General features: G+C 47.4%; 2 protein-coding genes across 8 annotated transcripts in view; one reads left to right on the forward strand and one right to left on the reverse strand.

Annotated features, from left to right (window-relative positions):
• Window positions 1-1,052: 1,052 nt before the first annotated feature.
• LOC110071583 (pyrroline-5-carboxylate reductase 3) lies at window positions 1,053-11,617 on the reverse strand. 3 transcript variants are annotated; one of them, XM_072999436.2, is made up of 6 exons: window positions 11,444-11,617; window positions 6,728-6,792; window positions 5,902-6,081; window positions 4,379-4,591; window positions 3,130-3,222; window positions 1,053-1,554 (listed from the first exon to the last, which is right to left on the reverse strand). In XM_072999436.2, exons 1-6 carry the CDS (start codon window positions 11,526-11,528, stop codon window positions 1,372-1,374), a joined length of 819 nt encoding a protein of 272 aa, XP_072855537.2. In that variant the 5' UTR covers window positions 11,529-11,617; the 3' UTR covers window positions 1,053-1,371. The 3 variants fall into 3 exon arrangements, with proteins under 3 accessions (XP_072855537.2, XP_078248193.1, XP_078248194.1); XM_078392067.1 differs by lacking the exon at window positions 11,444-11,617 and adding an exon at window positions 7,357-7,511; XM_078392068.1 differs by lacking the exons at window positions 3,130-3,222; window positions 11,444-11,617 and adding an exon at window positions 7,357-7,513.
• A 245-nt stretch (window positions 11,618-11,862) lies between these two features.
• Window positions 11,863-15,323, forward strand: part of LOC110071440 (protein brambleberry) — a 30,251-nt gene continuing 26,790 nt past the window's right edge. For all 5 annotated transcript variants that reach the window (XR_013544413.1, XM_078392069.1, XM_078392071.1 and 2 more), the window contains exon 1: window positions 11,863-11,932. The gene's annotated coding sequence lies outside the window, so the exon portion shown is untranslated. The remainder of the gene's footprint in view (window positions 11,933-15,323) is intronic.

The following is a 15,323-nucleotide window of genomic DNA, read 5'->3' on the forward strand; positions in this document are numbered from 1 at the left end:
CCTGCAAATTGTTTGCTCAGCTTCTGCAGACATTTGCAGAGCAGCCTGAATCTCCGAGCTCTCCCGGCTGTGCAGCTTTGCTCTTCTGAGTCGTTATTTCTCTATATCATATTATATTATATTATATTATATTATATTATATTTATTTAATTTATATGCCGCCCACACTACCCAAAGGTCTCTGGGTGGCTTACAGCATTTAAAATACAATAAAGATATGTAACAATTAAAATACAATTAAAATATATATAAAATTGCCATCGGACCCACAGCTAATATTATTTCAGTTAAAAACTTTACACTTGAATCTTTGCTGCTTTAATCCTTCTGGGTTCACTTAAATTCCTCTTATAAATAGCTCTGTGAGTGTGATATGCATTGTGCCCAATGCCATGATTTAAAGATCCCTTACGGGTCTGTCTCCGAACATATGTGAGTTCATATATGATCTCCGAGAGCTTACCCGGTTAACATCTGAGGGTTGGTGCAAAACATAACCTTCATCTTGCTTATGCTTTTTTCCATATAACTTTAAGAACTGTCCTTTTGTATCAGGGGAGGCACATGTTGAAGAATCTGCTTCACATGTGAAAGGTGCTGGGTTCAACTTCTGTTACCTCCAACCTCAGGATCTAGAAGAATCCTTGACACAAAGCAAGGGGGAATGATGGTTGGACTTGCTATCATGGAGCTTCATACGCTCTTGAAAGGGGCTGCTAAGAACTGTCTTAGAAATATCATCTCTTGGGCAGAGCAGAGAAGAATTGTTTCCCCTTCTCCTCTTGCCTTCCCACTTTCCCAACATCAGGGTTTTTTTCCCCCAGGGAGTCTTCTCTTCTCATAAGATGGCCAAAGTCTTGGAGCCTGAGTTTCAAGATCTGTCCTTCCAGTGAGCACTCAGGCTTCTAGACACAAGGACATACATTAAGGAAGAGAAAGGACACAGAGGCACTTCAGGTGTGGATAGAAGCTGGAAAATGTATGTGCTTTAATCACCAGGAAACGAAGGGCATAGAAGCGTGCTTCTTGTGAAGTAAAAGCAGAAAAATAGAAACTAGGAATTGAGCCTTCATTACATATTAGTCTTCCAAGGAAAGAGTTTGGAAGGGATCGTGAGTGTTCCCAGAAGAAAAAGGCCAGACCTTCTGTCCACCTTTCTTTTCAGTGTCTTTCAGGTGAAACCGGTGGTTCCTGTCCGTGGTGGCGCGTGTCATATTTGAGGGCTTCCAGCTCCTTTCCAGGTAAGACACAGAGACCCAAAGAGACCATCTCCCAGCTAGGTGTGTGTGTGTTGTTTTTTTAATTGGGTGAGGAAAGGGGAATCCTTTCAGCCGCAAGGTTCAGCCCGTGGCCACCGTAGGTCAGCGGTGTCTACCTCTTCCCCAGCTCCTGAGCCCGGCATGTGGCTGCCTCCACAGCGTTCATGACGGTCGCTCGGAGACCCCCCTTCTCCAGCTCGTGCAGTGCATGGATGGTGGTGCCACCAGGTGTGCAGACGGCACTCCGCAGGACAGTCGGGTGCTCCCCCGTTTCCAGGATCATTTTGGCGGCTCCCTGGAAGGGAAGGGGAAACAGAACATGGTTTAGAAGACAAGAAAGAGACCCAGATGTCGTTCTGGATTCTAATCAGGGAGAAGCCCAGGTCCAGAGCCTTGCTCAGTCATGAAATCAGCTGGATGGGCCCTAATCCACCTTACCACCATGTTTCCCCAAAAATAAGACAGGGTCTTATATTAATTTTTTGCTCCAAAAATGCATTAAGGTTTATTTTCAGGGGATGTTTTATTTTACAGTTATGTCATCTTCTTCTGGTTGCTGCACAAGGATGGAGGGTGGGGTTTCACTTAATGGGCTTATTTTTGGGGTGGGTCTTTTATTACGCGCATCCTGAAAAAATCCTACTAGGACTTATTTTCAGGTTAGGTCTTCTTTTCAGGGAATCAGGGCAGGTTGTTGTGATGATAACATGTAATCAGGATTAAAAAGATCATTGGTACAATGAGGTTCTGTTGGCAAATATGTTCTTTGGGCAAGTGGAAAGGTCAATATGAACCAAAGCTATCGTTAAGGGCTGTGGTCATGCTGTGGAGTAGAAGCAGGGAATTCAATGTCTAAATTCAACTTTATAAAATAAGTTATCACAGCCTTATTCCAGTAGTGGCTGGGCAATAGGGTAGGGCAGAAAAGGCCGGCATGTTTCAGCTTAAAACTCTTACTGCCAGTTAGGAAGCCAACGGACAGATAATTCTACACCTTTGGGAATAAAGCAAAGTAAAAACATGTGAAGCTTATATACTGCCCCATGGCGCTTCAAGTACTCTCTGGGTGGTAAGCAATTCAATTATGCAGGCTACACATTGTCCTCCCGCCCCACCCCAAAAGCAAGCTGGGCACTCAGTTTACCAACCCTGGAAGGACAGAAGGCGGAGTCAACTCTGAACCAGCTACCTGAACTCAGGTCATGAGCAGAGTCTTTACTGCAGTACTGTAGTTTAACCATCGCACCATGAGTGGAATAGAGGGAATGTGTTAGAAAGTTGTAAAAACGATCCAACAATTGCGTCTTGGGAAATGGGAGAAGTGTGAGGGTCCATGATGGGACCCCAGGAGGGCTGGATGTTTGCAAAAGCAGGCAGCAATTGAGGGGGGGGAGAGGCCAGTAAGGGTTCTGCTGCTGTATTAGTGAACAGTTATTCAGAGTTATTTGAGAAGCTAGTAGCTGACACCTTGGCTCTTCAAGTGTTTTTCTATGGACTGAAATACGGTCTCCAATCCTGAGTTCAGGGAAGACAGGTTAATGGGTGTGTGAGCCACCCTAGAGTTTTCTTCCACAGTGTTTTTCCTTCTCAACAAATATTGGCAAGTCACAGCGCTGGTTAACACCTAAACATCTGAACAAACTATAGAGAATTCCCAGAGGAAAAGTTTTTCTCCCTTCTGTGGTGGGCATGAGTGGAGAACATTAATATCCCCATTTAATGATCTGGGCTTTGTTTACCAGAGGGGCCTCCCCCTCCCTAATATAGTGTCGATGACGTGTGGCATGGGATGGTAGGAAGGGGTGATAAGAGTATGGGACAAACGAGGCTGGCAAGAATCCACAGAACCATCATCACCGGGGCCCCTTACCAAGAGGGTCTGGGCAGCAATCTTATTCGCGGTGGCCCCCTGCATCCCCATCTTTACGGCGCCTTCTGCCAGCGCTTCCGCAAACATGTACGCCTGTGGAGAGGTGACAAGACATGAAGGAGAGGGAAAGCATCTTTGAGACAAAACACTCAGAAGGGGAGGAAGAATCTGGAAGGAGAGAAGTTGCAAACTGAGCAATTGTGGAGTGGTTTGAGATGTTTTTGAAGACACGGGTCAGCTAGCGAAAAGAGAAACATTGCAAGCCACTAGAGGTCAGACTCCGCCAGATCATCAGACTTTTAGTGTTTCTCCCCAGACCTCCTTCTCTCTGCAGATAAATTCAGATTTCTGAACTCTGTGGATAGTAGGAAGTGCAGCTCCTACGGACATCTTCATCCACTGTCTTCGTGCCTTGTGAAAGGCCACTCAAACCTGGTCACATTTTTTGGGACTGTGCCATCGACAAGTGGAAGAAGCGGTCTGTTTTTAAATTGAACCTCCAACCTTTGGTGGAGCATTGACATTCTTACCATGGCCCCCTTTTGTTTAACATTTCTGACGGGGTTAAATCATAAAGACAAAAAGAGAGAAAAGGGTGGGGAGTAACGGCAATTCTGTAACAAGAAGGAACAAAACACAATAAAAATGAAAATGCAGCAGTGCAAAAAAACCCCTGCATCATATCCAGCTAGAGGTTATACAGTTGATGTCTATGCAACTTGTTTAGAAGAGCTGGAACATTCATTCATTCAAAAAAAAAAAGGGGTGCTGCTGCTTATATACTGCCCCACACCACTTAAAGAATTCTAGGTGGTTTACAATCAAATTATGCAGGCTACACTTTGCTTCCACCCCACATCCCCAGAAAGCTGGGTACTCCATTTACCGACCTCGGAAAGAAGGAAGGCTGAGTGAACCTCGAGCCCGCTCCCTGGGACCAAACCCAGGCTGGGAGTAGAGATTTTGGCTACAGTACAGCAGTTCAGCCACTGCGTCACAAGGCTTTGTCATTCATTTGTTTCTTCTATACCGCTCCTCTGGCCGATGGTCACTCTGGGCGTTGTGTTATTCTCACAACGATGAGAATAACACAAAATAACGTAACCCTCTTCCCAGGACACAACCTCCATTGGGGGCCCCAAACCCAGCCACTCTTCACAGCTTGACCGGACGCGGGTCTCTCAAGCAGGGAGAGACAGCCCTGCTGAGCCATTCGCAAGGCAAGCCAAGGTCAAAGGAAGATACTCACGTAGGCCACACCGCTGCCGCTCAGCCCCGTGTGGATGTCAATGTAGGATTCAGGGCCCTCTTCACACAGCCCGCAAGGAGAGAGCAGCTTCTTCAACAGGGCGGCCTCTTGCTCCCCAGCAAAGCTGCCCCGAGCCAAGACGATAGCACCGGACTGGACCGTGCAGGGGAGGTTGGGCATGATCCGTAACACTTTCGTTCCGGCAGGAAGCATCTGTGGAGCCAGACGGACAGACGGCAAAAGCCCACTCAGAAAACATTTAGGAACAAACCAGAAAGGGTTCAGCTCAAATCAAAACATTCCACTGAGATTTATTTCATTCAAGGGTATTGGATCTTGGCCAGAATCTTACCGGCAAGGTATGTGCGTGCTAGTTACTTGTCAGAGCGTCTTTCCCCAGCGTCATCGGCCCGAACCATCAGATCTTCTCAGGCTAGGCTCCTCCATGTCGCCACCCCGAGAGAGGCCCGAAAGTCATCTATTAAGAAGCAGGGCCTTCTCGGTGGGGGCACCAAGGATATGGAATCAACTCCCAAAGCAGCTATGCCGAAGACACTACTTTTTTTGGGGGGAGGGGACTTTCTTGGGGTTGAATGCTTTGCCTCTAGTCTTGCTTAACTCTGTAAAGAGGTTTGCACCTTTCGTTGTTAATTTTTTTGACTATGCTTTTGGTGTTTATGTTGTAACTAGTGTATACGGCTGTGTGTAGCTTGTTTGAACTGTTTCTAAACTGCCCATGATAGTGCTTCAGCATTAATGGAATGGTATATTAAATGAATGAATGAACGAATGAATGAAATTGAGTAAGTGACTACAGTATGCAAGTTACACATTTCCAGTAATCACCAAAGTGCATTTTTAAGGGTCACGGGACTATTAGCCTGGAAAGGCTGAAAAACCTTATTTTATTTATTTGTTTGTTTGTTTGTTTATTTATTTATTTTATATCCCGCTTATCTAGTTGATTAAGACCACTCTAGGCGGCTTAAGCAAAACCTTAAGTAACCCAATTATAAATGTGCAGATAGCATCCTCTGAGCGCCATCAGCATTTTATCAGGACTCAGGTGAATAGCACAATTAGCCAATCAGCATCTCTAAGGTGGCTCCATTATTTTGAAAAACTAGACTAGATGTGGGCTTGCATCTATTCAGGAAACAATTCATGATGAGCGAGGGGACTTGGGATAAAGCCATCCTATTAAGCGGCCCTCTTATTCCAAGCGGCACTGTCGGTCCGTCAAGCTCAGTACGCTCACGGCTGACCACCATCAGCTCCGCAAGGTCTTCTACAGAAAAGGACCTTAACCCTATCCCCTATTAAAGACTTCATTTTCCAAAGCTGGAAATAGCAGGACTTGAATGCATGTTGTTTGGTATACAGATCATGTGCTCTCCCAATGTGCTACAACCCCTTCTTTCTGCACAGGTGGTTTGGTGCACACTTACAGACATCCCTCCTCTGAAAAACTGGGGAAGCGTGTACGTATAGACGCTGTGGGGGCTCTAGTTGCAGGAACTCACCTCTTCCAGGGTCTGGAGGGTGACGCCCGCCGCCATGGAGATGACAACGTGGTGGGAGTGGACGGCCGGTGCTATTTCTCGCAGGACTGCAGGGAGGACGTGGGGTTTGGTTGCCAGGAATACGAAGGTGGAGTTCTCCATCACTTCCAGGTTGGAGTGTGTGGTCTTGCAGTCCAGGTTCTTCAATCAAAATAGATCATGAGGACAGAAAGAGAGAGAGAAAGAGATGCAGAAATGTCACGATGCAACTGGGCAGTGTTTTAACTTACATCTAATGCTTGAGCTAATCTTTAGGGCTCTTAGGAAACTGGGTCATTTTCGCCGGTATCCTATTGGTGATGAACCACACACAGAGAATGGACCCTTCTCTGTGTGTGGTTCCTCTTTCCCCACCACTTTCATAGCAGGGAACCCATTTAAACCCTTGCTCAGGTGAAAATCGGTTTCCAAACGAGTGCTCTCCCGCTTGCATAACCGCAATCCAGAGATAATCGGGGCAAAAAAAACCCCAGAGTATATTGGCCACGGGGCCCCTACATTTGCCAACAGGATTTTGGCATTTATATGCAGAAGGTGGAGAAACAGCCCACATGGAAAACACAAAATGTACTACAGTATAAAAGGACACTGTGGCAGGAATGGGGAAGCTGAGTCCCTCCAAGTGACAACGCCCATAATTCCTGACCACAGACATTGCTGTGCGACTGATGGGAGATTTGAGTCCAACGTCATCAAGTAAGACCAGGTTCCCTGCCCTTGATCGATGGCCTTGAACACTCCGTGGTTCTTTAGAAATAAGTTTTCTTGCCATCTTGCCTTCAATTACCTGGAACTTCTCTAGGTTTCTGTTGGACGGGGCGCTGGCAAAGATATTCACTGGTGGGACTTCTCCTGCACACAAAGAGGGAGAAAGAGAAGCTTACCAAATATATATTGTGAATTCTGTGTTATCCAACAACGCACTCATCAGGAAAAACCAATGTCATTTCATACCAGACGATTTACAAGTTTCTATGAAGCCTGACTCCTGACTTCTGTTATCTCCAAGAAGTTAATAATAATAATAAAAGACGAGCAACAGAAGGTACTGTACAAAGTCAGCCACACGGGTCTGGAAACTCTGAAACGTCCCAAATAGACCACGGCTGTTTCATCAACCTTTTCTTCTGAACCCCCTGCTTTTTGCCCCAAAAGGATTGACACAGTAAGACTTACGGCAAATTGTGGGTGTCAGCCACTTGTAGGGAGCATGAGCCCCAAGAGAGAAGACTCCCAGCAGCTTAGCCCAGGACGAGGTCTCCTATTTTGGATCTCAAAAAGACCGCACACCAAAAGGACAGGGTTACAGCATAGTTAATTCTTCTATAAAATGGATCTGCGCCATTTGGCTTAAAAACTGCCTGGTTTTTCCTCGGTTCAACTATCTCTCTGTATTCCAATATGCTGGACAATTACCCTCCGTTCTCCAATAGTCCCTTCTTGGATATGGGGGCCGAATGTGTGATGGAGACGCAACACCAGGATTTCCCGGAGCAGAAATATTTTCTTGATCCATTTCCTTCTGGCTTCCAGCTTGGTTTGGGGGCGGAGAGAGCCTCGGGTGCCCCGACGGATGATCTACGCCTGCTGCTGGACCAGAGGAGCGTCTCCCAGTTTGCGCCAGTTGACTTCTCAGCGATTTTTGGAAAGACCAACCCTGGCAGCTTTCCAGATGGTCTTGCTTCGAGGGGCCTCCGGGGCAGTGTGCTAAGGCAGATCCAGCCTTTCCTGGAGGGCAGATTCCAGAAGGTAGTGCAGGCACAACGGATGCTTGACACGTTTCCCCCTGGATGTCGTAAGAGCATCCATAGGATCCCAGGCTGTTTCACTTAACATCTACACATAATCTGCTGGGAGATGGCATGTGGGGAGGTACAGGGAGGTGGCTATCACTCAAATGCAGAGGATACTTGCCTCTAGATCTCCTTACCGTCATAGTCCAGGAAAGCGACAGAGACTCTGAATCAGCAACGCTGGCTTTGAGGAAGATGAACAAGCCAAAGCTCAGTCCAGAGAAGACGGGGTGCATTAATATGGGTCTGCCTTACCCAGGGATTAGTGGGCTAGCCTGTTCTAGCTAGGCTTGGATTCCCCTGGATAGGCAAAATGTAAAACTGGCAAGTACTGCTGGACCCCTCTGTCCTCCTAATGGTCCAGGGCACACAATTAGCACACTAATTAAAGTCAAGGGAACGCTTCTCACTGCAAAACTAGGAAGCCCAGTCCATGGTCACCTATGCATGGGTTCCACCTAGATGGGGAGCCAGATGACTTCAACATCATTGACCGAATGGTGCTTTTGAGAATGGTTTGGAAGTGCCAGCGGGTGCAGAAAGCTGTGGAAGAGCTCTGCCCCAACGTCACCTTCAGGGATAACGTTACTCCCTTGCTGTACCCTCTTCACTGACCGCTGGTCTGTTTTGAGGCACCATTCAAAGCACAGTGCATCATCCTTGAAACACAAACTGGCTCAGGGCAACAATACCTGAATAGCTGGTGCTCCCATGTCTATCTGCTCCCTCCAGGGAGAACCTCTTGCAAACCCACTTATCTTTATCTTCTGGTGTCTGAGAGATACATGGACCTTCTCTCCTCTGCTGAACACTATACAACACTCCCCTCCATAAGAGATTCAGTAAATCCTATCTGTGCATTTATCTATAAAGCGGCTTGCACTGTAGTTCAAAGGGTTGATTTTACTGTCATTGAATGAACCTTTGGACGGCAGATCTGGAAGGGACCCCCCTGGATCATCACGTCCACCCTTTCTCAAGGAGTCCCGGTGGGGAATCAAACTCCCAACCTTTGGCTCTGGAGCCAGAGATCTAAACCACTGAGCTATACAGCAGTTCATTCTTCTGCATTTTTGTTGAATCTGTGGTATAGACTAGGGATCAAGGTTGCTTCTCACGTCGTACTTTTGGATTTTTGTTACAATGGGAATCTCCATAGGGATCTCCAATTATGGAAAGGGAAATACAGGCAATGCCATTGTATTCCATTTCTCCCCTTTTTCCATTTATTTAGTTATTGGTTGTTGCAGAGCATAGCCTTCCAGATAGAATTTCTTACTTTAATTTTTTTTATCTGGAGCCTTGCATATGGATGGTAACATAAACAGGAACGATCATGACTATATTATGCTTATTTTATAATAAAAGGCTTTAAAAAAGCTATGATCATGAAGATGTCTACGTCTCTCAACTCACATTTCATGAAGCAAAATCTGATTACACTACTGTAATATACTTTCTGCATAGAATTAGGAGTCATGTCCTTCGCTAAGACTCCCTTCTAGATTTCTCTTCCTTCTTCCTATCGAAGTCTGCTGAAGAGCCCAAATGGACTATATTTTCAAGGAAAACCGTGTTGACGAAGCCAACTATTAAGGTGACAAACTAGTGCTAAATGTTAAAGGAACATTTCCTCTGCAATTTTTCTTAGATCAAACGGGCACACCAGCGAGGTAGGGTATCGCTGTGTGTTTTGTGCATAGCATATCTTCTAACCAAAGGGGGGGAAAACCATCAAGGAAGAGAAATTGGTATCTTTCCATGGGGAACAGTAATTTTCCACAATGGCTGTAAAACCATAAAAAGGTCAGTTAAATTCAGGAGTGGAAACCTACCCTCCCATTACAGCATAATTCACAGCATGGCGCCATGGCACGTTTCCTTAATACACCCCTCCACAGGGACTTTGATGCATGGGAAGGAGTACATTTTCAGAAAACGGCTACTTTGAAGTTAGCAAGGTTCTTTGTTGGAGTGTGGCAAAATATGTTGTTGACTGTGGTTTGCAAAAACTCTAGTCTTCTATCTCTCTTTCCACATACTCCTTTTTTGAACTGAATTTTTTTTGTCACATCCCAAGGGGCTTTAGGTCAGAACTTTCTTCCCCGAAAGTCTGCAAAAGGTCAACAGAGGACCTTGCCAAACCCGTCCACTTTACCCGTCCAGAACCTCCCTTGGAAATGAAGTGAGATTTGGCAGGTTAGACAGACATTTATTATGAAATGTGAAGAGGGTCCAAGCTCTAGCTCCCTGGTGCCTAAGACAGAGCCTTTTCCTCTGCAACATAAACGAGGTTGTTTTTTCTAACGAAGGAGCCAAGGCGAAACATTCAGACTTGCCTCTCCTTTCATTAACCTTCAATACCGAAGAACAATGATGTCCAGGCTACAGACTGAGCACTCAGTGACAGGCAGGATCCTGTGGCACATGGGTATGTGAATCAGTCTCTCACTTTCCTCCAACATCAGCTCTGGATTCTAATCCAGCCGACACCCTTCCCACTCCAAGGCCTTCTAGCCACTGACCCAGCCAGGGTCCATCGGTGGCGCTGGAGGTCTTTCCTCAAAATTTGTCGCCCCATTTTATTATCTCTCCTTTTTCCCCAAACGGGCACAGGGCCAGGCCTTGTCTCTGGAAGCGGCTGCAATCCAGCCAGGAAACTCAGAAGAGCCATTCTGGATCAGCCCCATCGCCTAGCTAGCCCGTACAGGATTCGACGCCAGGTAACAGCCTGCCTTAGCTTGTAAACAAACAAATCAAAATGCCCTGTGTCATCATCTGTCAAACGAGCGGGTCAGTTGGCTTTCCTCGATTGCCAAAAGGGCCCGAAAGGAGGCGAGAGAGAAGGACGGCACGGAAATAAACCAAGGTGCCATGAGACTGTTTTTATTCATCCTCAGCGTCATGAAAGTCAACCCAGATTTATGGCGACCCATTCCCAGGGCTTTTGAGGTAACAAGTACTCAGGTGTGGTTTTAACCCTTCTCTTCTTCAGGATGCCCTTGGGATGGATGAGGCCCCTTGTCCGAAGTCACACAGGCTGGCTATTTCCTCCTGGGAGACGGGGGGGGGGGGAGAGAGAGAATCTAACCCCCCAACCTCTGATATCTAACTCCCTGAACTATCCAGCCCCCTTTTTGCTTTTACTGGACAAGCTGAAATAAAAATCCTCCAGTCTCAGAGATGGACAAGGCTTGGGGTTTTCCTTTTGTCCCCCCCCTCCCCCAGTATCTTTCCTTTCCGGCACCCACCCGTTGCCTAGGTAGGACATGAATTCAGCAGCGCCCAGAGCTTCAAGGTTCGATTCTTGGGGGGGGGGGACTACAACTCCCACAAGGCCTCAGCCAGGGGCGGCTCACGTGGCCCTCCCTCCACCTCTGAGCCCAGCCACTGGGCTTGCAAGTCAACTCCGCCTGGTTGAAGGGGAGCCCTTTTCGCGATCCAGCCAGAGGGCGGAGGAAGGAAGGCAGGAAGGCAGGAAAAGAGAGAAAGGGGGAAACCAGGCAGGGAGGCAGGGACCCCCCCACCGGAAACCGTTCCGCGGATCGGGGCTCCCTGGGGACCCGCCCGTGAGGAAGCCTGGCCTTCGGACTGCAACACCCAAAATCCTCTCTACGGACTACATCCCCCATCATCCCCCAGCCAGCAGGAGTACTCAAGGCTTTGTCCCTGGGAGTGGGGGATCGGGTCCCTACGACCGGCCCCGTTACCTGCCAGGAGCAAGGCCTGGGCCACCGCGCTGGCCATCCGCCCGGCCCCGACGAAGCCCACGCGCAGCTCCCGCAGCCGCTCCATTGACGCCTGCCTGCCTTCCGCCGCCGGAATTCCACGCTCTTTCAGCCGGGCGCTTCTCCATTCATGCCGAGAGGGGAGGCCCAGGCCACGCCCCTTCCCCTGCGTCTGGCCAGCCAATCCGGGCCCGGGTGGCCGGTGATTGGTAGAGCGCGCCCCGCCCTGAGAACCCTGGGGCCGCCGCCGCCGCCGCCTTTCATCTGGCGAAACCCCGCCCTCTTTCATGAATGGAAAGCTTGCGGAAGAAAAAAACCAACCGCCCCTCCTTCCTAGGCTGCGGATTGGCAGATGCGTTGGTGACGTCACCCGCGGGAGTTTTCATAAATGAACCGGGCACTTTTTCCCGCCCCGCGGCGTTTACGATGCGGTGTTGCGCAGAGGCGTAGCGAGTTGCGGGAGGCAGGCAGGTGAGGAAGGACCCTGGCGGGGGGGGGATATTGGGGGGTGTCTCCCCAATAGGTTTTGCTCCAGCAGTGAGGAATGGCCTCCCGCCCCAGAAAAAAAAACATTGTTTCTTCTATTTATTTTAGATATTTCTGGTTCCACCTTTCTGCGAGAAAAATTAACATCGTTAGAGGCACAAGAGTAAAAACATAAAAACAGTAAATTATTTAAGTGTGAAAGAAGAATCTATAACATATTCATAATGATAGATAAATGCCCTGGAATAATAATAATAATAATAATAATAATAATAATAATAATAATAATAATAATAATAATAATAATAATAATAATAATAATAATAATAATAATTTTCGTAGGCATCCTTCAGTCTCAAGAGACTATGGTATCGTGCTCTGTATGGAGGTCTTGGAACAGTGTCTTGTGTGGCTGAGAAGGCCAATTCGAGAGTGACAATCCCTTCCACACTGGAGACAAATCCAATCTGTCCCCTGTCCAGCTCCCTGGTTTTGCTTGTTTCGGGACTGCCTCTTTGCCTCGGTCTGCTGTACAAGTGTCTCTTCAAATTGGGAGAGGCCATGATGCACCGCCTGCCTCCAGGCTGAACGCTCAGACATCAAGGTTTCCCATCTGTTGAGGTCCATTCCTAAGGCCTTCAGATCCCGCTTGCAGATGTCCTTGTAACGCAGCTGTGGTCTCCCTCGGGGGCGGCTTCCCTGCACTAATTCTCCATACAGGAGATCTTTTGGAATCCGACCATCAGCCATTCTCACGACGTGCCCAAGCCAACGTAGACGGCGCTGTTTCAATATTGTATACATGCTGAAAATTCCAGCTCGTTCTAGGACTACTCTATTTGGAACTTTGTCCTGCCAGGTGATACCAAAAATGCGTCGGAGACAACGCATATGGAAGGTGTTCAGCTTCCTCTCCTGCCGTGCACAAAGGGTCCAGGGCTCGCTGCAGTATAGGAGTGTGCTCAGGACACAGGCTCTATAGACCTGGATTTTGGTGTATGCTGTCAACTTCTTGTTAAGCCATACTCTCTTTGTGAGTCTAGAGAACATGGTAGCTGCTTTCCCAATGCGTTTATCCAGCTCGACATCTAGGGAGAGAGTGTCAGAGATTGTTGAGCCAAGGTACACAAATTCATGAACAACCTCCAGTTCTTGCATGGAGATAGTAATAGAGGGAGGTGAGTCTACGCCCTGGCACATGACTTGTGTTTTCTTCAGGCTGATAGTTAGTCCAAAGTCTTGGCAGGCCTTGCTAAAATGATTTATGAGTTGTTGGAGGTCTTCAGCAGAGTGGGCAACAATGGCTGCATCATCAGCAAAGAGGAAGTCCCGCATACATTTCATTTGGACTTTGGTCTTCGCTCTCAATCTAGTGAGATTAAAAAGCTTTCCATCTGATCTAGTCCGGAGATAGACACCTTCTGTTGCAGTTCCAAAGGCCTGCTTCAGCATGACAGCAAAGAAGATCCCAAACAGGGTTGGCGCAAGGACACAGCCTTGTTTTACTCCGCTTCGGATGTCAAAGGGATCTGATGTTGAGCCATCAAAAACTACAGTGCCCTTCATTTCCTCATGAAAGGACCTGATGATATTAAGGAGTTGAGGTGGACATCCAATCTTGGGAAGTATTTTAAAAAGTCCGTCCCTGCTAACCAAGTCAAAGGCCTTTGTGAGATCTATGAAGGCCACAAAGAGTGGCTGTTGTTGTTCCCTGCATTTCTCCTGCAGCTGTCGGAGGGAGAATACCATGTCAGTGGTGGATCTGTTAGCTCGAAAACCACACTGTGATTCTGGATACACTCTGTCTGCAAGCACCTGAAGTCTCTTCAGCACAACACGGGCCAGCAGCTTCCCTACAACGCTGAGAAGAGAGATACCACGGTAGTTATTGCAGTCGCCCCTGTCGCCTTTGTTCTTATACAATGTGACGATGTTTGCGTCCTTCATGTCCTGTGGTACTCCACCTTCTCTCCAGCAAAGAGAAAAGAGTTCATACAGCTCAGTGGTGATGATCTCTTTACAACACTTCAAAACTTCAACGGGGATGTTGTCCTTTCCAGGTGCCTTGCCAGAGGCAAGGGAATCCAAGGCTGCTTTTATTTCTGCTAAAGTTGGTTCACTGTCCAGCTCTTCCAAGAGAGGCAGGCACTCAATGTTATTTAGTGCCTCTTCCGTTACTACATTCTCTTTAGAATATAGCTCAGAGTAGTGCTGTACCCAGCGTTCCATCTGCTGTGCTCGATCCTGGATGATCACGCCTGTAGTAGACTTCAAGGGAGCAGATTTCTTCTGTATTGGACCTAAAGCCTGCTTGATACCATCATACATTCCCTTGATGTTACCTGTGTCCGCTGCTATCTGTATTTGAGAGCAGAGCTGAAGCCAGTAATCATTGGAACATCTCCTGGCAGTCTGTTGGACTTGGCTACGAGCAGCTCGAAGAGCCTGCAAGTTGTACTCACTAGGACAGGCTTTGTATGCTGCTAGAGCTGTCCTCTTATCCTCGATGGCTGGAATCAGCTCCTCTGAATGGGCTTCGAACCAGTCAGCCGTCTTTTTGGTCTTCTTGCCAAATGTGGACAAGGCAGTGTTATAAACAGCGTTCTTGAAGTGTTCCCATCGTTCAGGTGCATTCGCATCAGCCGGGCCTGGAAGGGTTTCCTGAAGCGCTTGGGCAAATTCCTCCACTTTTCTTTGATTGCGAATCTTGTTGATATCTATACGTGGTTTTCCTTCCTTTTTAGTGTGATACAATCTCTTTGTTTGCAGTTTTATTCTGCTACACACCAGGGAATGATCAGTGTCACAATCAGCACTCTGGTAACTGCGTGTGATCGTAATACTAGATAAGCTAGAACGTCTAGTGAGGATCAAATCAAGCTGATGCCAATGCTTTGATCTTGGATGTCTCCAGGAAACTTTGTGTTGAGGCTTTGTATTAAAGAATGTGTTGGTGACACAAAGACCATAATAACAGCAAAACTCCAGCAAACGTTGGCCATTTTCATTCATCTTCCCAATGCCAAAACGGCCTAGACAGGTGGGCCAAGAGTTGTGATCAGCACCAACTCTAGCATTAAAGTCTCCGAGAATGAACAGCGGCTCTCTCTCGGGGACGTTTTTGATAGTAGCTGCCAAATCGTCATAGAATTTGTCTTTGACTTCTGTTGTGGATGACAGTGTTGGTGCATATGCACTGATGAGGGTGACCAGTCCCGCTGATGAGTGGAGCTGCAGAGACAGGATTCTTTCACTCCCCACAGTAGGTGGAACAATGGATCTCAGCAGAGTATTTCTGACCGCAAAGCCAACACCATATTCCCTGGTCTCGTTCAATGGTTTTCCCTGCCAGAAGAATGAGAAGTTTTTTTCTTTG

The sequence above is a fragment of the Pogona vitticeps genome, chromosome 4 (assembly GCF_051106095.1).
Source record: "Pogona vitticeps strain Pit_001003342236 chromosome 4, PviZW2.1, whole genome shotgun sequence".
In the NCBI taxonomy this organism is placed as follows: Eukaryota; Metazoa; Chordata; class Lepidosauria; order Squamata; family Agamidae; genus Pogona; species Pogona vitticeps.

What these genes read in the sequence shown, in the direction of transcription:
- LOC110071583 (XM_078392067.1), bottom strand. Translation starts at nt 7,456, where the DNA reads ATGGATCAAGAAAATATTTCTGCTCCGGGAAATCCTGGTGTTGCGTCT. An exon ending in GGACTATTGGAGAACGGAGG is followed by an intron (nt 6,793 to 7,356) that starts GTAATTGTCCAG and finishes CTTTGTGTGCAG; the next exon opens with GAGAAGTCCCACCAGTGAAT. An exon ending in GAAACCTAGAGAAGTTCCAG is followed by an intron (nt 6,082 to 6,727) that starts GTAATTGAAGGC and finishes TTTTGATTGAAG; the next exon opens with AACCTGGACTGCAAGACCAC.